Genomic DNA, 24373 nt, shown 5'->3' with positions numbered 1-24373 from the left:
GGTCAGGAGACATGCTGATGGTCTTGTACCTCCTGAGGTGATACAGGATACAATGACACTCACGTGACATTCTGGCCAAAAAGGTATACCCTTAATTTTCTCATGAGAAAACAGCTAAATCCACGCAGAGGGGATAATGTATAAGATAAATGGCCTGCCGTCTTAAGTGTCAGCGTATTCAGGAAGAAGGAAAATAATTGAAAGAAGGTTTGAGACACAGAAATGGACGGCCAGCAACCACAAAAATAATAGTTGTGGATGAAGCATTTTAAAAAGTCGATGATCTAAAACATTAACAGTGTTTAGCTTGCAAGGTTGAAGCACATCAAGGTGGGAGAATTTTCTGTACAATAATACCTGATAAGTTGGGAAAGGTGTGATCAAAGTTAAAACACTCGAAGTTCTTAGTCTTGTTTGGGAAGTAGGTAAAGAGATTGATTGTTTAGACTTGTTCAATTACATTACCCCCTAACAAAATACAGGTGAAGTGTATCCTTTCAAACTCTGGTGGAAGCAACATCACTGAATGAGGTGGACAGACTCAACCCCAAAAAGGCATGAAAAGAGAGAAAGAAACTACTAGATTATGAAAGCCCAAAATGTGATAGAAGAAATGAATCTAGAACATTATGCATAATCACAATATGTGAAAATGGACTGAACTCTGCATTTAGAAGGCACAGATTGTCAGACTGGAGGGGGAGAAGGCAAAATTCAACTTCATGCTTTTTTACAAGAGAAACACCTAAAAGTATCAAGCTGTAGAAAGTCGAAGTTTGAAAGTCAGGGGATGGATGGGGTGCCTGGGTGGCTCAGTCGGTAAGCATCTGACTCTTGGTGTCGGCTTAGGTTGTGATCTCACAGTCGTGAGATTGAGCCCCATGTCCCCCTCTGCGCTGTCAGATTCTCTTGGGATTCTCTCTCTTTCCCTCTTTCTCTGTCTCTGCTCCACTCATGCTCTCTCTCTCTCTCTCTCTCTCAATATAAATAAATAAACAAAAAAAGTCAAGGGATGGATGGAAAAAGCAAATAGTTGCCGAAAGAATCTGGAGTTGCTTTATTTGTTCATTAAAATAATTTTTTTAATGTTCATTTATTATTTTTGAGAGACAGAGCATGAGAGAGAGAAGGAGACACAGAATCTGAAGCAAGGCTCCAGGCTCTGAGCTGTCAGCACAGAGCCCGACACGGGGCTCGAACTCACAAACCATGAGATCATGACCTGAGCTGAAGTCAGACGTTTAACCGACTGAGCCACCCAGGTGCCCCTGGCGTTGCTTTATTAATATCAGACAGATATACTTTAAGGAGAAAGCATTATTAGACATAATCACTTATCGATTAAAAGGTTTACCAGGAAGATCTAATAATTCTAAATTAGCATATAGCTTGCAATATATAGAACTATGGGGAAAACTGGCATTCCACTGCCATAGTGGGACATTTTGAGTGTACCTCTCTCTTGATAGACCACAGTGAAAAGAAAATCTGCAAGTGTGTAGAAGGTTTGAATATTATCATTATGAAACTTGATGTAATGGCCATTTACATAATTACTGCATTTACCAACACACAGTTTTTGAACTCTAGGTGAAACTGTTAAAAAAGAGAATTGATCTGTGCCAAATCATAAAGGAAGTCTCGACAGATTTCGTAGACTAACACGTAGACTACATTCACTGCCGGTGTAATTAAAGTTGAACAGTAACAAAAAGATAAGAACCTCCTACGCTCCTAACACCTAAAACACACACTTTTAAGTAACTCATAGATCAAAGGAGAAATTACAATGAAATTATTACTGAATGGTGCTAAAAATGCTGGTCATCAGACCTTGTAGGAAGTATATTGTGTGGAATAAGCAAATTGTAGAAGAGTATTTGCAGTAGTCAAGTAAGCATTGAGCACATTTAAGTCACATCAAGGCCAGCCTGAGTATTTTGCCCCGTGCTGCCAAATCAGCCTGTTTACACACCACAGAACTTGCCACGTTGTGCCTGTTATTTGTTGGTATCTGGGTCTTCGCTACTATAGCTTTTGTGTTGTTTTCTTTTTTTTTGAGAAGCTTTGCCTCCGTGCACTTTGTGTATCCTCAGCACCTAGCACGATGTGTACAGGACATGGCAGACGCTAAAAAAGTGCCGCCCTGACTCACTAAGATTCAGGACTTTGTCAGCCTGATGGGGAGAGATGGGCATTCCCGGTAAAGGCGGTGCTGTGAGCGGACGTTCAGGGAGGATGGCTTTCACCTGCCGTGAGCAGCAGTCAGAGATGGCTGGCGCTCACCTGGCTTCTAGATCATGCTTGAAGTAGTGTAGCCACTTAATAAATATTTGTTGGATGTAGTTGAGGGGCCAAACAGGGAACGAGTGCATGATTGCACGCGAATGAGCGTAGACCGGGGGGGTGGGAATGGGGGATGAGACACAGCAGGGCTGAAAGGGTGGGCTGTGGCCAGTTCGTATGGGGGGGGGAAGGGGTGCATCCTGTTCCTGCAGAGGAGAAGGCCTAACATGGCACGTATTGTGCTGGTGACTGCTGAGTGGCGTGTGTTGTGAGCGTCTGCCGGGAAGGGGACGTATGTGGACAGAGTGATCACAAGGGAAGGCTTCACCAGGGAGAGTGAAATTCAAGATTTATAAGGAGAGGAGGGACGGACGTTCCATGGGAAGTGGAGGGCACATGACAGGAGCCAGGGCATAATACAGACGTGGGAAAGACGTTATTTCCCCATTTCTACCCTTTTTGTTGCCTTAGAAAAAACAGTAAGTAACATAAGGCAAAAAAAAAAAAACAAAAAAAGCCTTTTCACCTCCTGGGCCTTTTATGACTAAGTTTTCTAATTTTTTTTTCCTGGTTTTATGTTTTTTATGACACCTTAGTTTGCACAGCCTTTGTTTTTATCTCATTACTACTGCCTTCCACATTATAAGTGTAGTTTCTTCTAATCATTTTTCACACACTGAACCTTCTAATGGATGTTGAAATTGGATAGGATATAATATAAATGGTTATCCGGTTTACATTTTGTGAGCATGAGGAAGAGATATTTTCATTGTAGGGGGGATGCTTAATGTTTAGAATTTCCTCCTCTTGGGTCCCTGCTAAATTAAAGCAATGTTCAAAGATTATACCTGGGGCGCCTGGGTGGCTCATTTGGTTAAGTGTCTTGACTGTGGCTCAGGTCACGATCTCACGGTTCATGAGTTTGAGCCCTGCATCGGGCTCTGTGCTGACAGCTCGGAGCCTGGAGTTTGCTTCGGATTCTGTGTCTCCCTCTTTCTCTGACCCTCCCCTACTCATGCTCTGTCTGTCTGTCTCTCTCTCTCAAAAACAAATAAACATAAAAAATTTTTTTTTAAAAAAAATCATACCTGCTGTTGGTCATACAGAGGCGTGGTTTTCATTGCTACTCCGTGCTGATGTGTTTCTGTTTTGTTGTTATTTTAAATTTGTCCCTCAAGACCATTTTGACATTGGGGAGGTTTAACTCTCTCTCATACCTCAGGAATTGATGTAAATCTCAGCCTTGTACAGATATCCAGGAAACAGGGTAGGGTGGAGAGAATGAGCAGTGTTCCTTTTAGACATTTGTAAAAATATTTCTTGGTGGAGGGAAGTTGAATTAATTTAAGAAAAGCAGGGGAAATAAAGGAAGAGAAAAGGAAAATGGGTTAATCTTGATGGAAGAAAAGAATCTCCAAAAGGTTCTGTTGGCAGCATGAAGTTTAACCAGCAATGAGTTGTGTTGAAAATACTTCCATCTTTATAGAACAGGGTGTTTAAAGCTGGTTGGAGAAACCTCAGTCTGAGCCCTACGTGCAGTCTGTCATTTATTGTCGTGAGTTTTGTTGACTGTTGGGTAATGACACGCACCACGGGTTTTTGATGCAGAAGTTTGTCTGGAGGTTTTGCAAATTTTACTTGCCTCCTTAAAAGTTTGGATGAAAAAAAGAGTTGGGATGATTTTTTTGTTAAATTCTCTCATAGTCGTTCGCAGCCATGGCTGTACGTTAATCATCAGTAGGAAATCTTCAAAAGGGAGGAGTCCTGCCCAAAACTTGTGGAATCTGGTAGGATGGGTCTAATTCATTTGCTCTGAAACACAGTGTTTTCTCCCCCAGGGAGTCTGAAGTATGTCCAGAGTTGAAAATTGTGTATAGTGTAGTATTTCTTTCTTTCTCTGCATCGGCCTCTGTAGAAATTATAAGAGCATTTATCCATTGAATTAGAAGATAATCTACATAAGAGAAGTTTTATTAAATCTCTGGACAGACACCTCTGTGTTTATAGGTTTGCCTTCTGTAATTGGGGAAATGTATGGACCTCTGGTTTGGACTGAGTGAGACCATAGCATAACCTTGTAAGAGGCACTTCTTCCTGGCACACAGGACTGCAGTGTGTGTGTAGATTCCTTTGGTATGTTTTCTCCTTCCTATTTTATTTTTATTATTATTATTTAAAATTTTTTTTTAACATTTATTTATTATTGAGAGACAGACACAGAGCACGAGCAGGGGAGGGGCAGAGAGAGGGGGAGACACAGAATCCGAAGCAGGCTCCAGGCTCCGAGCTGTCAGCACGGAGCCCGACGCGGGGCTCGAACCCACAAACTGCGAGATCATGACCTGAGGTGAAGTCAGTCACTTAACCAACTGAGCCACCCAGGCAACCCTCTCCTTCCTATTTTAAAAGTCACTCTAATCATTCTCCTTTTCAGAAAACACAAAGCAATATCTCAAGGAGATTTTGAACATGCTGGGTCTTAAGAAAAAATAACAAGTGTTTGAAGTGGATGATGCTTTTTCCTTGTTTGTTCCGGGTTAGGCACTCTCCCCTCATGAGAACGGAATCTGTGTAGTTTGAGACATCAGACTTGGATGAAGAAGGGTAAATCATACTTAAGGGCCGGCTACTCTGTGGTTTGCTTATGAGACTGTGCTAAAGGAACAGCTGACCACAGAAAATATGGCACTGAATTTGAGTTGTCTGGAACTGGTTAGAAATGAAATGTCTCTATTCGAACATTCTCTAAGTTTGTCAGCTTTTCATAATTTTTATAGGAAAAACTCTAGCTTCTTATTCTGGATGAGCCTGTCCCCAAATCTGGCTCCAATTTTTTTTTTTTTTTCCTGTTCAATTGCTGAGCACATTTTGCTGTATGAAATCATTATTGGCTGTAGGTTAAAAGTTACTGTATAACTTAAATGTCAGAATTCAAACCAAGTATACATGGTTTTGTTCAGCCAGATTTTAAAGTGAAATCTAATTCAAGTTCTTGGCTAAAAGTACTTTCCACATTTATCAAAGTGACACATAAACTGAAGAAATACAATACATCTAAATACCAGGTGTTACTGAATCCTGGCTTTGCAGAGCAGTAATAGAGCTAAGGTCAGTCTGTCCCCCAAATAGTCCAATTTATTCATGTTCTTCAAAAAAGTATCTGTGCAGAGTAGTTGGTTTCTTCCAGCCTCTGTAGATTTCATCCTTTGTTTTATTCAACGTTTATTTATTTTTGGGACAGAGAGAGACAGAGCATGAATGGGGGAGGGGCAGAGAGAGAGGGAGACACAGAATCGTAAACAGGCTCCAGGCTCCGAGCCATCAGCCCAGAGCCTGACGCGGGGCTCGAACTCACGGACCGCGAGATCGTGACCTGGCTGAAGTCGGACGCCCAACCGACTGCGCCACCCAGGTGCCCCTCATCCTTTGTTTTAAAAAGTGGCTTAGAGTCTGTCAAGTGCAGAGCTGAGTTTGAGGGCATGGAAAAATCTGTTGATGATTTTCTTTAGTTTTGGACTTCATCTGAGTTGCCTATTGGCGGGTTTATAAGGAGTACCCCAGTGGTTTTATCATTTATCGCTTGGCTACCTTTTCCCCAGACTTGAATTGTTATAGTGAGGGGAAAGGCATTTGAAATCAGAAACATTTGCTAATTTCCTTCTTTACCTTGAGTAAGTCACTATGTCACTTTCAAGATAAAAGGAGATAATGTAACTTCTTTCTTTCTTTTGAGACTAGGTCATTGGGAAACTAGGGCAGGTGAGAAAACTGCCAGAATTTAGGTTGGGTACTTTTTTTCTTTAGACCACAAATCTTAGTTAACCTGTATGGTGTGTCTGAAGCAGAGTTCTCAACCACTATCTTCAGTATTTAGTAATCCGGGTAGAATCCTGCTGTGGAAGTTGAACAAAACATAAACAATAAAGGAATACACAGCTTTATTTTGTAGTAAGTGAAGGTCTAGTCTAATACTAAGGTAGTATAGGATAACTTTGAAAGTTTTGATTAAAAAAATATATATATATGTAATTATGTATCATTTAAGCTTCTAGGCAGTTTGCCGTTACTGTCTTATTTTCTCCAGATTTGAGCTATTTTGTAATTTCAGTAAGCATTTGAAACATAAATATTTTAATGGTCATTGTACAGATTTTTTTTTTTTTTTTTGAGAGGGAGAGCACATGTGCATGAGTTGGGGAGGGGCAAAGGAAAAGAGAGAGAGAGAGAGAGAGAGAGAGAGAGAGAGAGAGAGAATCCCAAGCAGTCTCCATGCCTAGCAAGGAGACCCCATGTGGGGCTCAATGTTATGACCTTGAGATCATGACCTGAGCTGAAATCAAGAGTCAGACCCTTATCCGACTGAGCCACCCAGGCGCCCCTAGGTTGTTTTTAACGGAGTTATGGTCAGTGTAGCATGAACTATGAGTGTGTGGTGTGTATTTAGACTCTGTGTTGACTGTGTTCTGCACATAAGCTGGCATTAACGTGTTATGTCCACAGTTAATTTGTCCTAGCCCATGACCTCTGAAGAGCTGATCTGTATGCCTTAAAAGGCTTTGTTTCTCAGCCCTTCTCAGTAAAGCACCATTACTTACTTTCATTTTTCTTTCCTGTGTGGGTTTTGTTGATGTTGTTGTTGTGAATTTGAAAATGCGAGATAGATAGATGGAAATCAGACAGTGGGAAGAAAAGAAGATGAATCAAAAGGAGAAGATAATTAGTTGCATAATGTAGATTGGCTGTATGTTGATATCATCTGTGCTTGGTAAAGGTAGAGGATTTTGTGTTTACCGTGTTAAGCTGGGTTTTTTTTTTTTTAAATCAAATATGTGCTGTGCACCAAGCATACTAATCTAAGCACTTTATATAAATTAATTCTCCTACAACTCTAAGGGCAGTATTATTATCTCCATTTTACAGACGAGGAGACTAAAGTCACAGCTGATAGTGTTGCAGAGCTAAGATTGATAATCTGGGTCCGGAGCCCTTGTCTTAATCACTAATAGAGCCATCAGGCCGAGGAAAAGAAGTTGGTATTGACAGAATGAGGAGAGGAGTCAGGACTCTATCCAGTAACATTATTCACCTCTCTAAAGCTTAGGATTGGCTGTGAAAGGAGTAGAAAATGCTCATTTTATTTTATTTTTTTTTAATTTTTTTTTTTTAATTTTTTTTTTTTCAACGTTTATTTATTTTTGGAACAGAGAGAGACAGAGCATGAACGGGGGAGGGGCAGAGAGAGAGGGAGACACAGAATCAGAAACAGGCTCCAGGCTCTGAGCCATCAGCCCAGAGCCCGACGCGGGGCTCGAACTCACGGACCGCAAGATCGTGACCTGGCTGAAGTCGGACGCTTAACCGACTGCGCCACCCAGGCGCCCCGAAAATGCTCATTTTATAAGTTGGATGGATTGATGTAAATGTAACAGAAAAGAGATTGCACTCAAATTTACAGGCATCTTTTTGACATTTGGAATGATAGGAGGATGGCTTTCCCAGGTGAGAAGATACTAAAGTTGTTTGCATACAGACTTTTTATATTAAACATTGACTCAGTGGGATATCAGCAGTTGAGTAAGTACAGTGTATTAGTCATCTATTGCTGTGTAACAAGTCACCCTAAAACGTAAAGGCTTAAAACAACATTTACTCTGCTAAAGTGTCTATGTGATTTGGGCAGGGCTCAGTAGAGGCAGCTCTTTGTTTCTGTGAGTGTCAACTGGGTGGCTTGGGTTCGTGGACCCCTTCCAAGATGGCTCACTCATCGCGGTCAGCAAGGTGGTGCTGGCTTCACCTGAGACCTGAGCCAGGGCTGTGGGCCAGGGTTCTCCGTTCTTCTTCAGTTAGGCCTCTCCTGTGGCTGGGTTCCAAGAATAAGCATCACCTATTAGAAGACTGCTTTCTTGATAATTGTTCACCGAATGAATGACAGGATCTCATGCTGTTTTCTTGCTCCCGTTGGCTGACTTGGCAAACTTCCACTGTAAAGTTCATGTTTCTTCTCAGGGTCTGGTAATCCCAGGCTCTGAGAACTACTTTTGAGAAAGTTTTTGAAATCTTGATTTCAAAATTGATTTCTCCATTCAGTCACATTTCTGTTTCAAGTAAATTACCCCCAGTCACTACGAGCCTGCAAAAATCATCTGTGAACCATTCAATAAACAGAAAAAACTTTAGAGAACTTTTTGTCTTTAGTCTCAGTTGCATTGAAAATTAACATAATTTCCTGTTCCTAGATCTGGAGATGGTGTAATAATGAGTTCACCACCTGCTATTCTTGAGTTGTGAGTTAGTGTCCCTAAAATGAAGATCTGGATTTTTCTCTTGACATGAGGCAGAAGAGTACATAAATTTCATCTGTTATTTAAAAAAAAAAAAAATTTATTTCCTCTAAGCTAGGCATTGTCCTAGAATAAAACACAGGTCCCTGTACTCCTTAAACATATATTCTAGTGAGGACAGACTGACAAAAAACATAAGTAAATATAATGATACAGTTGTAGTTTCTTTGGATAAAGGGATAAACTCTAGCAGAGTGAGTGGTTTTACAGGTGTGAGGGTGGGTGTCGGAGCTGGAGTTTTAAATAGCGATCATTGTAAAGTAGACATTTGAACCAAGGCTTAAAGAGAGGGCTAACAATATGGATGTGTGGGGGAAGGGCATTCCTGGCAGAGGGAACAGCCAGTGCAAGTGCCCTGGGGTTGGAGGTGTGCCTTACATGTTCGGGGAAAAGCACGGAGGTCAGGGTGGCTGGGCTGAAGTGAACAAGGGGGAGAGAAACAGGTGATGATGCCGGAGAGGGAAGATGGATGGAGGGGTTAAGTTTAGTGAGGCCTTGGTCATTTTAAGCGTTTGGGCTTTTACCATTTTTTTAGAAATAGGGAGCTGTCTGAAGGATTGAACAGAGGAGTGACATAATAATCTGACCCAGATTTCAAAACAGTCACGCCAGTTGCTGTGTTGTGAGTAGGCCGAACCTGGCAGGCAGGAAGACCAGCTGTACCATTGACTTCTCTGTGTCCCCCTTGGGACACATGGCACTTTTTGATTTATAGAAGCATGTTCACATCTGTCATTTTTTTTCTTTTCTTTCTTTCTTTTTTAATGTTTGTTTATTTTGAGGGAGAGGGACAAAAATGTGAGCAGGGAAGGGGTAGAGAGAGAGGGAGACCCAGAATCCCAAGCAGGCTCCAGGCTCCAGGCTCTGAGCTGTCAGCACAGAGCCTGATGTGGGGCTCGAACTCACAAACTGCGAGATCATGACCTGAGCTGAAGTCGGACGCCTAACTGACTGAGCCACCCAGGTGCCCCAACACATCTGTCATTTCACTTGAATCTTTGAGAAATGGAAATATTTGTTATTTTTCCTCTTTTACACGTGAGGAATTGGCAGCTCAGAGAAGGTAACCAGCTGTCCCAGGGCTACTCAAGTGGGGAATCTCGGAGCCACCCCTTGAACCCAGACCTCCTGACGCCAAAGTTTATGCTCTTTCCGCTCTCCTCCGTTAAAACTGGAAGAACTGCATGCTCTTTGCAGCTTCAAGTGATTTCGCGTTTTCACGGGTGGGTGTCAGATCAACAGAGCGGCTGCAGCTTGTGGCTTCCTTCCGGAGATGAGAACCAGTATGATTCTTACCTGCTGAGATGGCTTGAATTTAAGATTGACCTACTTGTACCATAAGGAAGCAGGTTTGCAAAGGGTGGGATGGATTTGGAAATGTGCTGTGTTTTGTTCAGCTACTTGGTATGAACATTGGCTGTGTCATATCTTAACGATTAAGTGGCTTCACAGTCATCTAAGACAGTCGTTGGCTTTTAGAATTTTGTAAATGAAAGAGTAAAGTAACAATTCTCCTAATGCCTTGTCTGGAATTTTGGATAATTGAAATTATTTGTGGTTTATTAATCTATGCTTTCAGGCCCCTTGGCCCATAACCTGAGTGGTTTATTGGTGTAATGCTGATTTGTGGTTTAAAACCGTTGTATCTTGGGGCGCCTGGGTGGCTCAGTCGGTTAAACGGCCGACTTCGGCTCAGGTCATGATCTCGCGGTCTGTGAGTTCGAGCCCCACGTCGGGCTCTGTGCTGACAGCTCAGAGCCGGGAGCCTGTTTCAGATTCTGTGTCTCCCTCTCTCTGACCCTCCCCTGTCATGCTCTGTCTCTCCCTGTCTCAAAAATAAATAAAATGTTAAAAAAAAAATTAAAAACAAAAACAACAAAATGTTGTATCTCCTCCAGAGTAGCCTGTTTCTGATCACAGAGATGTAGGGACTGTCACTTTCTTAATATTTGTTAGTTTATTTAAAATACGGAATAGAACCTAATTTAAGCTCATTATGAGAAGAGTTTGATTAGACTATTAAGGTTATCAACTATACACAGTCATTGCCCTTATCACACTGACTCTTACTGTGACTGAGCCATCTCTTTGTATCAATAGACATTTAATTTTTCTGGGGCACCTGGGTGGTTCCATCGGTTAAGCATCCGGCTCTTTTGTTCAGCTCATGATCATGGTTCGTGGGATTGAGCCCCGCATTGGGCTCTGCGCTGACAGCTCGCAGCCTGCTTGGGATTCTCTCTCTCCTTCTCTCTCTCTGCCTCTCCCCTGCTTGCTGTCTTTCTTTTCTCTCTTTCTCTCTCTCAAAAAATAAATCAAAAAAATAAATTTAATTTTTCCAGAATTAATGAAAAGAGACATTGAATGATTTAAAATTCTCATGTCAAGAATCTAAAAGTTCACGTCAACAATTTTCTCTTCTTTGTACATTTGGCCGTGATAAGAACTGTCAAATTCCTTGTTAATACTTGTGGTGTCACAGTTGTATCTAAGACAGTCTTGAATTCTGGCAGTGAAATAAAGCTCTTTCATGTCTTTCAAATATTAATAAAACAAGGAAAATAGAAATCTGCAGTTATTCAGATGATTAAACTAGTTTCTGTAGGTCTTTTCATAGGGTTCAAACATTTGTAGTTTCGTTTGAGCTGAACTGGACAGTCGGCTTGCCTGTAGTTTAGCTTACAAGAAATTTCATTTTAAGACTTAAAAAAAGGTGTACGAGGAATGGAGGCCAAATGACAACAACAGCCAAAAACAAATAAATAAAAAATTTTAAAAGATTGTTTACAAAGTTTCTTGATATATTGCCTTTCAAAATACATTCTCGTCCAACGGGTAGATAATATAAATGAGGCTAAAAAAAGGTGCAAGTTACTAGAGTAGCTCCGTGACAGGTAAATTGTCATTACCCTGTGAAATCATTACCTGTGTGGGCAGTAGTGACAACTAGTGATCACTTGTGAGCCAGACCAGTCACCGTCCAAACTGATGTCCAGCAAGTGCAGCTGCCAAGTGACTGTGGCGCAGCCCAGCCACACGTGAAATAAACTAAACTAAACTAAACGCAAGGCGTTTGCTTGTAACAGCTGTAAATTGTCGATTGAAACGCCTGCCCGTCTTTTGGTGCAAATCATCCAAAGAACAATGATCAGGGGCGCCTGGGAGGCTCAGTCAGTTGAGCGCCCGACTTCGGCTCAGGTCTTGATCTCACGGTTTGTGAGTCTGCTGTGAGCCCAGAGCCTGCTTTGGATCCTCTGTCCCCCTCGCTCTCTGCTCTGGCGTGGGAGTTATCGAGGGAGCCTCCTTTTTAAAGGGTTACACCCCTTAGCGAGGATGTAGGGAAGCAGGGGAGCTGTTCTGGTAATCTGCTGTTTTTTAAGTAGTCTAGGTGACTAGGAGATGATTGTAATACCAGTTTGTGAAAGACAAGGGATAATCATACCGGGGAATTGAACAGTAATCATAGGGAAGATTCCGCTGTAGAAAGGGATAGGAAAGGGGTCCCGGGTTGGCCCAGTCAGTAGGGCATGTGACTGTTTATCTTGGGATTGTTAAATTCGAGCCCCATGTTGGGTGTAGAGATTATTTAAAAAAAAATCTTAAAAATAAATAAAGTCTTTAAAAAAATAAATAGAAAAGGAAGAGATATGATGCCTGAGAGCCAAAATTAAAACAAGAACAAAACTTGCTAGTTTATTATTTGTTTTAAAGTTTATTTATTTATTTTGAGAGAGAGAACGAGAACGAGCAGAGGAGGGGCAGGGAGAGGAGGAGAGAATCCCAAGCAGGCTCCACACTGTCAGTGCAGAGCCCAAAGTGGGGCCCGAACCCACGAACCTTGAGATCGTGACCTGAGCCGAAACCAAGAGTCGGCTGCTTAACCGATGGAGTCGCCCAGGCGCCCCAAAAACATGCTAGTTGTGTTTCTGTTACTTGAATAAGTTGCTAGACTCAGTGATACTGTGGCAGGCAGGGCCATCTGTAATCCAGCCTTACATTATCGTCCTGGTCCCCTTTCTTTCTCCTCTGTTTCTGAGACCCCTTCTTGCTGTGTGCTTACATATGCGTGTGTCCACCCTCACAGCCTCTCCTGCTTGACTTCTAGTTCCCTGAGCATACCCTGTTCTCTTCTACCCGTGTGCTTGTTTCATACACCATTCCGTCTATACGAGTGTCTTCCTTCACTCCCCCCGCCTTTTCCACCTGTTTGTTTACTGCTTTCCATTTAAGATAACTTTGCAATCCTCTTAGTAAAGATCAGGCACCTTAGCTATATGCTGCCATAGCATTCAGCATTAACCTGATTGTGGCATTAATCACTCTATTATCTTTTATCTGTATCAATACCCGCCCTCCCCCTCCCCCCCACCACACATTAAACTGCAATTTGATCTTTACCTTTCTTTTATTTTTGAGTCTTTAGCATCGTACATGGTTCCTGGAACATGATAGGTATTTAATGCATGTTAAATAAATGAATCCGTCATTCTGAGAAATGTCGTCAACATAATGCAGCAATGTAGTTCCAATCCTAAGTCCAGGTCTTGGCTTCTTTAATTACTTAGAGCATGACCTTGGTCAAGTTGTTAAAACCCTTTGAGCCTCAGTTTGTACTTACGTGTTCATTCCCTGATACGTAGTAGGTGCTCAGAAAATGGCAGCTGCTGTCGTACTGTATTTGCATCTTAGAAGAAAAGAACATTTAACAATCTTGTGACATCTGTATGGTCAAGATGGGAAATTTTGGACTGTGTGATAGAATTAATTCAGAAATGGTTAAACTTAATTTTTTTTTTTAATAATTTTTTAATGTTTATTTTTGAGACAGAGAGAGACAGAGCATGAATGGAAGAGGGTCAGAGAGAGAGGGAGACACAGAATTCAAAGCAGGCTCTGAGCTGTCAGCACAGAGCCAGACGTGGGGCTCGAACTCACGGACCATGAGATCATGACCTGAGCCAAAGTCAGATACTTAACTGACTGAGCCACCCAGGGGCCCCTAAACTTAATTTTTATAAGGCTTTCTCTAGGGCCATGCACCATGGCTCAATTTTTTTGTTCTGCTCTTCTCAATATTTGAATAACAGTTCAGTTGAGGATGTTGATGGCATGCTGATCCTTGCTTAAAAGGAGAATTTCTTTTGCTAATTAGGCTCCTAGAAGTTCTTGACTGATTAGTAGGCCGAATGATATTTTTAAAGGAGTGGATGTAAATCATTCTGCTGGGATCAGAAAAGCTCAATTATATAAATTTAGGATTGGAAGAGGGAGAGGAAGGGAAAAGAAGGGAATGGTTCAAAATCAGTTTGTGAGGAGAGTTGGGATTTTGATTAAACCAGGCTCGGTATAAATAACTTCTGATGTAATTGCCAAAAAAAGCCTATGTGATATTAGACCGCATCAGTGGAAGAAGAATGATCTAGAACGCGGGAAGGAATTATCTGTTCCATCCTGACTCGTCATGACACCTGAGAAGTACTGTGGTCGGTTCTGGACACCACTCGCGAGGGGCGTGTTGACAGGAGAGGGGCCTGACACTGTGTACCGGAAAGTAGAACGTGGGGAAGAAACCACAACCTTGAGAAAGGGAGCCTGCGGGGAGGTGTTCTGTGTCTTTGGACATTGGAAGAAGGCTTGCTTATCTTTTTAGCCTTCTTCTGAATAGCCGCAGAGCCCAGAACTAGCATGCAGAGGGGAAAGTTAGAAGGAAGCACATTTCTAGTTAAAACAAGGGGAAACTAAGCTCTTTGAGTAGTTAAGGCGGTCTCTGGAGGGGTTGAGGGCGAACTTGTCCCCAACCGGGATGTTATTACGTGGATGGGTCCCTAACACAGTGTCGGTGTTAAATTAACTGAGATTCTGTAAACTGAGGAGAAAGGTCTTAACTTTGTTTTGTTTACAGCGTACGTTCCTAAGTAGAATTTTTGACACCACACTTGAAAGATTTAGAAGTAAAATCCTTTTCAAAAAAGTAAGTTGCAAAAAGGAAAAAAAAAAATCTGCAGTTATCATCACCCTGTGTTTGTCTTCCCTACAAAATTATCATTTACTGCTGATCTCATGTTTTCTTAAATACTCACCAAGCCAAGTTTTCCTTAGTTAGCTACCCCACTAGGCCTTTCTCTTCCCTTATTTGCAGCAGGGTTGGGATTGCTGGTGACGTTCTGTCTGAAAGATAGGAATGGGGACAAAATGTATCCTCGGCTGTAGCAAAACTAAATGTTCCTCAAGGCATCTCATTTGGTGGTATACCTTTGAAGAGTTTACAGGACGTCCAGGTGCTACGGCATGCTGTGTGAGGGCCACTGGACAGCAGTGACTCTGGGGGGGAGAACTGAGGAGATTGGGAAATATAATAAGAGCTCAGAAGAAGATTCTAGAAAGGTGTACCTGCTTCCTGTTTCCCCCTACACTGCTTTCCCCAGATGTGGAGGCAAACTGCCATACCCCGGAGAACTCCTTTTCTCTTAGAACCTCAGGCCCTTAATTGTGTCCCTTTCATCAGCCTTACTTTCCTTTAAGTAGAGTCTGGCATCCCTTCTTTTGTGTTTCCCTAGGGAGATTGCCTTTGTGTTTCATTTCAAGAGGACTATAGAGCTAGTGTAAATTGTGTGCGTGGCATTATACAATAAAGTGCACACACACAAAATATCTTACTGGTGAGCCAAATTTCTGAGCTCATGATTAATGCATTAAACGTGTTTAACAACTATTGCAGTATTTGCTTTATATGTGTGTGTATGTATCTCTACATACATATACTTATATTTTATGTGTGTGTGTGTATATATATCTATATATAGATAGATCTATCTATATATAGATAGATCTATCTATATATAGATAGATCTATCTATATATAGATAGATCTATCTATATATAGATATATATACACATATATTTTTTGTTGTTGTTGCAAATACTTAACACCCACCAAGAGCACATACGTTGATGAATGAAGGCATTGGGGCAGATGGGGAGAAAGAAGTAAATAGGAAATTTTTACATGTAAATAAAAATAGAAGTATTTTTAAAAATAGTTTTTTGTTACTTTTATCTGATAGCCCGCCATCTGGGATTGCGAAAGGCTAATGAATTGGCTGCGGATAAGGGGAAAAGCTCACATCTCATTTGAAGTACTCCCTCATTAAAATACTAGTTTGCAGCATCCAGGAGGACTTTTTTTTTTTTTTTAATGTTTTTATTTATTTTTGTGACAGAGAGAGACAGAGCATGAGCAGGGAAGGGGCAGAGAGAGGGAGACACAGAATCCGAAGCAGGCTCTAGGCCCTGAGCTGTCAGCACAGAGCCGGACGCGGGGCTCGAATTCATGGACTGTGAGATCGTGACCTGAGCTGAAGTTGGTCGCCCAACCGACTGAGCCACCCAGGCGCCTTCAGGAGGACTTCTTATTTCAGTTTACTCTCTGAGTTTAAAATTTGTTTCTGTGTATATTGTACTTATTTTTACTTTTTATACATAGTTAACGTAATTATACAGTTTTCAAAGCGTACAGATTACTGCTGTTGTTTAAAAACGAGGTGCTTTTTGGGGCGCCTGGGTGACTCAGTCGGTTGAGCGTCCGACTTCAGCTCAGGTCACGATCTCACGGTTTGTGAGTTCGAGCCCCACGTCAGGCTCTGGGCTGATGGCTCAGAGCCTGGAGCCTGCTTCCGATTCTGTGTCTCCCTCTCTCTCTGCCCCTCCCCCATTCATGCTCTGTCTCTCTCTGTCTCAAAAATAAATAAACATTAAAAAAAAAATTTAAAAAAAAATGAGGTGCTTTTTATATTTAACAGAAATTATTCTTAAAATTGTTTTGCCTACAGACAGGATGCCAGGCGGGGGAATCTGACCACAGATAATGCTGTTTTGTTTCTGCACCTAGTGTTCATGCTGAGTGCGTGGATCTGTGAGGGAATCGTGGTTTGTTTTAGAGCTAATGTCGCTTGCATATGTGTGACTTACTTTTGTTTCAATTATTGTTTCACTTTTTACAATTTTCAGCATGCTGGAACAGGATTCCAGGAGAAAGAATCCTAGTGTGAACCCTGCAAATCAGAGGAGGCATCTTCTAGAATTTTCTGCTAAAGAGGTGCAAGACACATCAGATGGTATCATCCAGAAAAACAGCTACAGGTTAGAAGATGGCATGTCTCTGTCTGTTAAGATGATTTAATGAAACTGCCGTAGAGAATTATATAGTGTAACTTTACATTTACTAGTTTATGCACAGTTTTTATTAGAACAGACAAGTTATTGAGGCCCTTAATGAATTTTACTGTTAAGATCAGTTCCGAGAATACATTTACTTTTTGAAACCTTGAGAAGTTTTGAAATTCTTGTAGAGATGTGACCTTAAAATCTCAGTTTATGTTCACTAATATACATATTGAGGCACATATGGTAAACAGACATTATATTACATATAATGTTTCTAATACAGCTTTTTATTATCATATGATTACACATATAATGTATCTAATAGTATTGTCCTGTGATGCACATGATATGGTGGAATGATTATGATTGAACCTGCGTGCAGTCATCAGATCACATCGTTTATACTTGTTTATTGTGACCTTTGTTGGATCTCCCTCCCCTGTTACAGTTTAATATTGTCTTAGTAAATTTCTCTGTAGCCTGTCAAATAGTAAAAGGCTTGAACTTTTTTGAAAACACAAGGTCTATGTTATGTAAAGTAGAAGAAGGTCGTCATGGACGTTTTCAAAGCTGTATACTTTTTGATAAACCTTTCCCTGTGTTACTAGAGCCAAGTGGAGCTGGGTCCTTGATTAACAGAACCAAGGGACATCCCAGTGTGGCAGCCATTGCTGCCAAAGTGTAATGCTTTAGGACCCTTAGAGATCTGTGTACTTGTAACTCTGTGATGCTCTACAGGCCAAGAGCCATCAGGGAATCTTTTTTTTTTTTTTTTAAACTTTTACTGTGACAGCCAAACCATTGAATGAAATTATTACCATAGTCCTGTGGGCTTGTGTCCATTTAGCCTTCCTAGGAAAAAATGCTAGTGTTCATTGTTTTAGGAATCTGCAATGTGTAAAGTATGATGTTAAGTGTGGCGGAGAATCCAGAGAGTTCCTTGTCAGTTAGTGTGATGCAGCACCCGTGACAGGTGCTATAATGTGGGAAGATATTCTATGACGTTTCTTGCTTTTTCTCTCATGCCCAAATCAGCCGTACTTCGGACATAGTGATCTTAGTACTCACTTAACAGTGTCTTTAAATCTCGCTAGAGTTTAGTAGTATCTTTAATTTTACTAAGTAATTTGTCCAAGTTTGCCCTACATGTTCTACGTGTAATTTTGAGCTCTGTTGTCCACGTGAGATCTGTCAGAAGTTACATTCTAAATTTGATAGTCTTCGGGTTTATGAGAGTGCAGACTGTGCCCTTCAGCTACGTATTGCAGGCCGTTAAAAAGTAGAACGAGTTCTTGATTGCATACTTGCAGTGAAGTTCAGATAGCCTTTACTAGAATATTATTTATGTTGAACTAACCACAACAAGTAGAAACCTTCATCAATCTGTCTGTGGTAGAGTAAGGTGACGTGGAAAACACGGTGCTCTGATGATCCTAGTTCGACCCAGATATTTGAATGACCTTCAGGCTATAATTTGTCAACTTTCAAAGTAGTATATGAGATGCAAGCTGTCCACTGTTGCCCACCCCAAAGTCACCATGGCCTGTTTCGGCTTACTGGTGGTGGTAAAAACAACAACAACAACAAAAAAATGGACAAGATTATGGATTCTTGGCTACATGCAAATCTCTTGAAATATCTAAGATTATTATTGAGCAGCTTGGGAAATTGAAATAGGTATCAGTCCACCAGTGTGATCTTCTTGCTTTGATCACTTAACTCTCCCTCCCTAGCACTGTCCTCTGTGGTAGTGATTTATTTGCTAAAATGTTTTCTATCAATATGATTTGTTTGCAAGCAGCCTAGAACGCTGGCCATCTCAGGATTAGTGTGGATCTGATTGTCTCCAGATTGCATATTGGCTGAGACTCTCCCTTTTCCTTTCCCTTCAGCTCCACCCAGGTCCTTTCCTGGTATTTCTCCTATCAGACTTTTTTCTCTTTTCCAATGAATATTTTTGGCTGATAGAAAAAGCCAGTGAGCACAGATGTGCAGAAGTCATTATACTAGGGTTTATCACATAGAAATAAAATTATAAATAAAAAATATATTTTCAAAAGTAATTTTAGACTTCTGTGATGGACAGCAGCAGTTATATTTTCCTAAGTATGAAGACCTGATTTTTTAACCTAAGGCACACGAGACAGGTCTGTGGTGGCGGTGGTGGTATTTTTTGTTTGCTTTGAGTCTAGCAGACAGCCTCCTCTTGTAGGCATTTAGAGTTTATCAAGTGCAAAGGAGAGGTTTTCTTCCCTTCTCCCTCAACACTTAATTTCAGGGTGGTGTGTGTGCCACCTGTTACTACCTGTGTGTGCTGCCATTTCTGTGTTTTTCAAACGTTTTAACTCCCAGAGGCAGAAGAGAGGACGTGGAGAATGTTCTGGGGCCACTTGCAGGAAGAATGATCTGTATGTCCTCAGCTGTTGTGTGTGGCTTACATAGAAGTCTGTAACTTTCATCTCTTGAAGTTAGTTTTCTACTGTGCCAAAATTATTTTTGTCACAGAGGCCGGTTATTTCAGTGTTGCCAGATTCAGCGGAAACTTCTGTCTTCATCTTGGTCTTTCCTCCACGTCCAGCCGTGGGGTCCCTCCTTCCTGGGGACCTTCTTCCTTGTGTCGCTCCAGGTTTCAGTTTCCATTGTTTTCACAGACCTCTGCTTCAGTCCTCTTTCTGGGCTCCTCCTCCATCCAAACCTCATCCTCTGGAACTGTGGGTATTTTAGTTTTCTTTCTGCCTCTGTGACTCGTCCGTAATTTAGCGCACAGCCCATATCTCCGTATCCTGACAACTCCCAAATTTGTGTTTCCCACCCAGACTTCCCTTTTGAGTCTCCAGACTCCTCCACCCAGTAGTTTGCTTGCATCTCTCTTTTTTTTTTTTTTTAACATGTCAGACTTAACACGTGTACGGTGGACCCCTGCGTCCGTCTTCTTGTTCATCTTCCAGCCCCTTCTCTACAACAGTCTTCCTCATTCCGTCGTTGCTTCTGCCGGAAACGCTGATTCCTCCTTTTCAACAGGTGCCATTGATACCTTTCCAAAAAGTATCTTGCATTGGTTTGCTCCCCTCCGTCTCACTGCCAGCACCTAAGTCGTGCTGTCGCAGCTCTTGCCTGGATGATAGCTGCCTCTTGGCCGGCCTCCCGGTTTCCGCTTTGATCTCCTTCGAATCCAGTTTCGGTACAGTGGCGGGGTGCAAGCGTAAACTGAACCCTATCACCTCTCTCCTTCTGTGAGCCTCTCGTTATGTTCCAGTAATTCCTTGTTAGGATCCAGGCAGTCTTCCTGAGCTTGTCTTGTGCCTCCCTCACTTGCTCACAACTCGTCAGCTGGTGTGTAGTCCTTCTTTGAGTTCCTGACGGCCACCTTCTCCCCACCTGCCTCTGTCGAGAACACTGTTTCCCCAGTTTCTATAGTAGTGCCTCCCCCTTTTCCTTTAGGCCTTGACTTAAATACCATCTCCTCAGACCATTTCATCTAAAGTAGCCACTGCCACAGGTTTTCTCTTGCTACGTAGATTCTTTCTTTGAATTTATTTTATGTGTTTGCTCATTTATAGTTGGCCCTTCTTCCCCCTTAAGGTCTTTGAGGACAGAGACTTCATTTTTCTCATTCCCTGTTGGGTTCCTAGCGCAGTACCTGGCACACGGTTGGTATGCAGTAAATAGTGGTTCGATGAGTTAATGAAAACTGTGAGTCTAGCCGTGTCTAATTTTGTTTTTATATTTTTTCTTTCTGAGTTTTAGCATACCAAGTTTTCTAAATCTAGAGCATTGAGTGTAAAGAAATTTAAGACCGATCTAAGAGTTTTGAGTGAGAAAGGTGAAGGTAGCAGAGTGAGAATAAATAGCAGTGATGCCCGCAGCTCAGCTTCTGATGTCCAGCCTCGGTTGTGCTCCCTCCATCACACCCTGGATATCAGCTCCCGTGGTGTAGATCAGCGTGACGGTTAGGAAAGTGGATCTTTGAAGCTAATGGAGTGACTGGTTAACTTTACTTTGGTGTTTTATTAGCGATTCAGGTTTTTTCATGATTTAAACATTTTTTTTTTTTTTTAACGTTTATTTATTTTTGAGACAGAGAGAGACAGAGCATGAACAGGGGAGGGGCAGAGAGAGAGGGAGACACAGAATCTGAAACAGGCTCCAGGCTCTGAGCCGTCAGCCCAGAGCCTGACGCGGGGCTCGAACTCACAGACTGGGAGATCGTGACCTGAGCTGAAGTCAGACGCTTAACCGACCAAGCCACCCAGGCGCCCCGATTTAAACATTTTTTAAATGTTTATTTACTTAGAGAAAGCACACATGTGAGCAGGGGTGGAGCAGAAAGAGAGAGGGAGAGAGAAATCCCAAGCAGGTTCCGCGCTGACGGCACAGAGCCCAACGTGGGGCTCGATCCCACGAGCCATGAGAGCATGACCTGAGCTGAAATCAAGAGTCGGACGTTTTAACCAACTGAGCCGCCCAGGCGCCCCCAGGACTCTAACATTTATATTCAACTTTTCAACACTTTCACTTCACCGCCTGCAGGTGTTGATGCCTCTCCTTGCCCCTGTCACACACGGTTTTAGGGAGACTTCAGTTTTGTCGTCATAGAATTGTGAATGACCATGAAACTTGAGTCCTGGTCACGTGGTACTGTCTTTCCTGTCAGTGGGTCTGTGCCCCTGCTTCCCCCCTTGCTGTGTCACCTGTGTTCCGGCAGCTCTGTGGGCCATGTGTTACCATCGTGTCCTTAGTTTTTGGTACGTAGTAAATGCTCCGTATATTTTTATTTCCATAAAACGTTAATGCTAGTGATGATTTTCTTATAGCAAACGACTTAGGAATTTAAGACACAAGGAGATGTATTTTGTGCTTATGTTTTCCAGATACGATCATTCTGTTTCGAATGACAAGGCCCTGATGGTGCTCAGCGAAGAGCCACTCCTCTATATCCCTCCCCCTCCTTGTCAGCCCCTGATTAACACCACAGAATCTCTCAGGTGAGTGTTGTAGACTGTTGCAGAAATATCTGAGTGGGCTCCTGGGCTCGGCTTTGAAACCGGGAAAACTATTCGTGCAGATTAGCTAAGTGGCTGAGAGGACCTCTGCTTATTTGCCGGATGACCATGGGCGTATCAGTTGCTATCCAGTTCCCCCACCAACCTGCTGAAGATGGTGACGGGTCTGCTTCGGGTGAGGGTATTGGGGTTGCCTATTGAAGTATATGCCTTATCTGAGAACTACAGAACGACCTTAATATAAAAATTCAGGATGTTAGACTTGAGGGTGGTAACATTGACAGCACCTTTTTCTTCAAGTTAGGAAGGTAACTGTTTGAAGAGCGGCGATTCTAGAGGTATAACTAGCCCTTTTATATTCCCAGTGTTGGGCATTTTGGGTTACAGTGCACTGAAATTTATTTCTCCCCCCACTATTTTTTCCTATGCAATTGAGTTCATTCTTTTCCTTCTCCCCAAAGAGAGTGATTTTCAAAGGCTTTCACGCACCTATTTGTTAAATGCTCTCCAGCATCGCCATTGTTGGTGTGTATGTGGCCCAAGGGCAGAAGTAGGAAATACTCTCTTATGAAAAAACTTGTGCATCCAGTATTTACATTCGGAAGGTATTTGGCTGTTTTTGTTTTTTGTTTTTAATTTTGAACTCATGATCGAAGAGGCTACTGTATAAAAATCCATGTCGTGTGAAAACGAACTGGACATTAGTGTCTCAGCTTTTTCCAGTCAAAAAGCAGCATTGAATCATCAGGCACTCGGGGTGCTATTTGGAACCTGTAGAATAGGATTAAATTCATTTTCGACCAAGAGTGAGACGTTTGTTTCTAGGAAGTATGTTTAATTAACTACATTATTTTATAGGTTAAATCATGAGCTTCGAGGATGGGTTCACAGGCATGAAGTGGAAAGGACCAAGTCCAGAAGAATGACGAATAATCAGCAGAAAACCCGTATTCTTCAGGTTTGTTTGTGCTTGTCTTTATTTTTAATTTTTTAATGTTTATTTATTGAGAGAGAGAGAGAGAGAGAGAGAGGGAGAAAGACAATGTGACTGGGGAGGGGCAGAGAGAGACACACACACAGAATCTGATGCAGGCTCTGAGCTGTCAGCACAGAGCCCGATGTGGGGCTCGAACCCACGAACCATGAGATCATGACCTGAGCCAAAGTTGGAGGCTTAACTAACTTCAGCCACCCACGCGCCCCTGTGCTTGTTTTTAAACAACGGTTGGCACATTTGTTGGAAGTCTCCCCTCAGATGGATTGCTTTCTTCCCTGTAAAATTGGGAAAACTTGAACTTCAGCCGCTTCCCACTGCGTCCTGCTGCCTCAGACGCGGCCGGCACTGGCACTGAACGCCATCCGCCCGGTTCAACAGTGCGAGTAGTTCTTGCTCGGGCAGGTGCTGCTTCTTGCTGTCTCCCTCACATTTACTTTCAAGCCAGGGCTTCCTCTACATGGGCATGTATGTCGAATGATTTGGGCGCAAATGGTACGATAAATGGTACTGCTCATCTCCGGTCTTCTGAGAGCTTTTCGAGAAGAGGGTGTTGAGACGTAGGACAGCTTGAAAGTGGAGGCACATCTTCAAGGAGGACGTTTTGAACTTACACACGTGGGGCTCCAGGTTAATGACAACTCTTATTTACAGCCTGTTTAGTTGGGCTCCCATCTTTTTTTTTTTTTTTTTTTTTTTAAGTAATCTCTGCACTCAACATGAGGCTCAAACTTCTAACCCCCAAGATCAGAAGCCACGTGCTCTACCAACCGAGCCAGCCAGGCACCCCGGTTGGGCTTCCAGGTTAACATGGTTTACCCCATAGCACCGTTTGTGGTCATTGCATCATTCATCCAGTATTCATTATTGCTTCTGAAGTGCTGAGACTACCAGCTGGCACATTACAAGCTCCCCACCATTAGTACCTATGGTAGTAATGATGAGCCGGCTACGGGTTCTAGATCCTGGAACACAGTAGTGAGTATGATAAAATCCCTGCCTTCCTGGAGCTTACATTTTGATGGGAGAGATACGCACAAACACGTAAAGTTGAAAACAGACTTAGAAGGACAAATACCACATGAACTCACTTATATGTGGAATCTGTAAAAAAAAAAACAAAAAAAAAAACAAAGAAAAAAAACCAACAAAAACTGAACTAGATACAGAGGACAGATGCAGAGACTGGGGGGTAGCAGGGTGGGTGAAATAGGTGAAGGCGGTCAAAAGGTACAAATTCCTAGTTACAAAATAAATACGTTATACGACGTAATATGTAGCATGATGTCTATAGTTAATACTACCGTATAGTATATTTGGAAGTTAGTAAGAGAGTCTATGTTTAAAGTTCTCATCACATGGGGCACCTGGGTGGCGCAGTCGGTTAAGCGTCCGACTTCAGCCAGGTCACGATCTCACGGTCCGTGAGTTCGAGCCCCGTGTCAGGCTCTGGGCTGATGGCTCGGAGCCTGGAGCCTGTTTCCGATTCTGTGTCTCCCTCTCTCTCTGCCCCTCCCCTGTTCATGCTCTGTCTCTCTCTGTCCCAAAAATAAATAAACGTTGAAAAAAAAAATTTAAAGTTCTCA

The 24373-nt window shown here is 42.2% G+C and overlaps 1 protein-coding gene across 4 annotated transcripts in view; it reads left to right on the top strand.

The window, feature by feature from the left end:
• Positions 1–24373, top strand: part of ATF6 (activating transcription factor 6) — a 209274-nt gene that overhangs the window by 53723 nt on the left and 131178 nt on the right. For all 4 annotated transcript variants that reach the window (XM_040460897.1, XM_040460896.1, XM_040460898.1 and 1 more), the window contains exons 10-12: positions 16635–16766; positions 21662–21775; positions 22652–22751. In XM_040460897.1, coding sequence (XP_040316831.1) covers positions 16635–16766; positions 21662–21775; positions 22652–22751 — 346 coding nt within the window. The remainder of the gene's footprint in view (positions 1–16634; positions 16767–21661; positions 21776–22651; positions 22752–24373) is intronic.

The sequence above is a fragment of the Herpailurus yagouaroundi genome, unplaced genomic scaffold, assembly GCF_014898765.1.
Source record: "Herpailurus yagouaroundi ecotype Mexico unplaced genomic scaffold, PumYag 253, whole genome shotgun sequence".
Lineage (NCBI taxonomy): Eukaryota > Metazoa > Chordata > Mammalia > Carnivora > Felidae > Herpailurus > Herpailurus yagouaroundi.
Note: the sequence above shows the minus strand (reverse complement) of the source record. Positions and strands in the feature narration are given on the sequence as shown.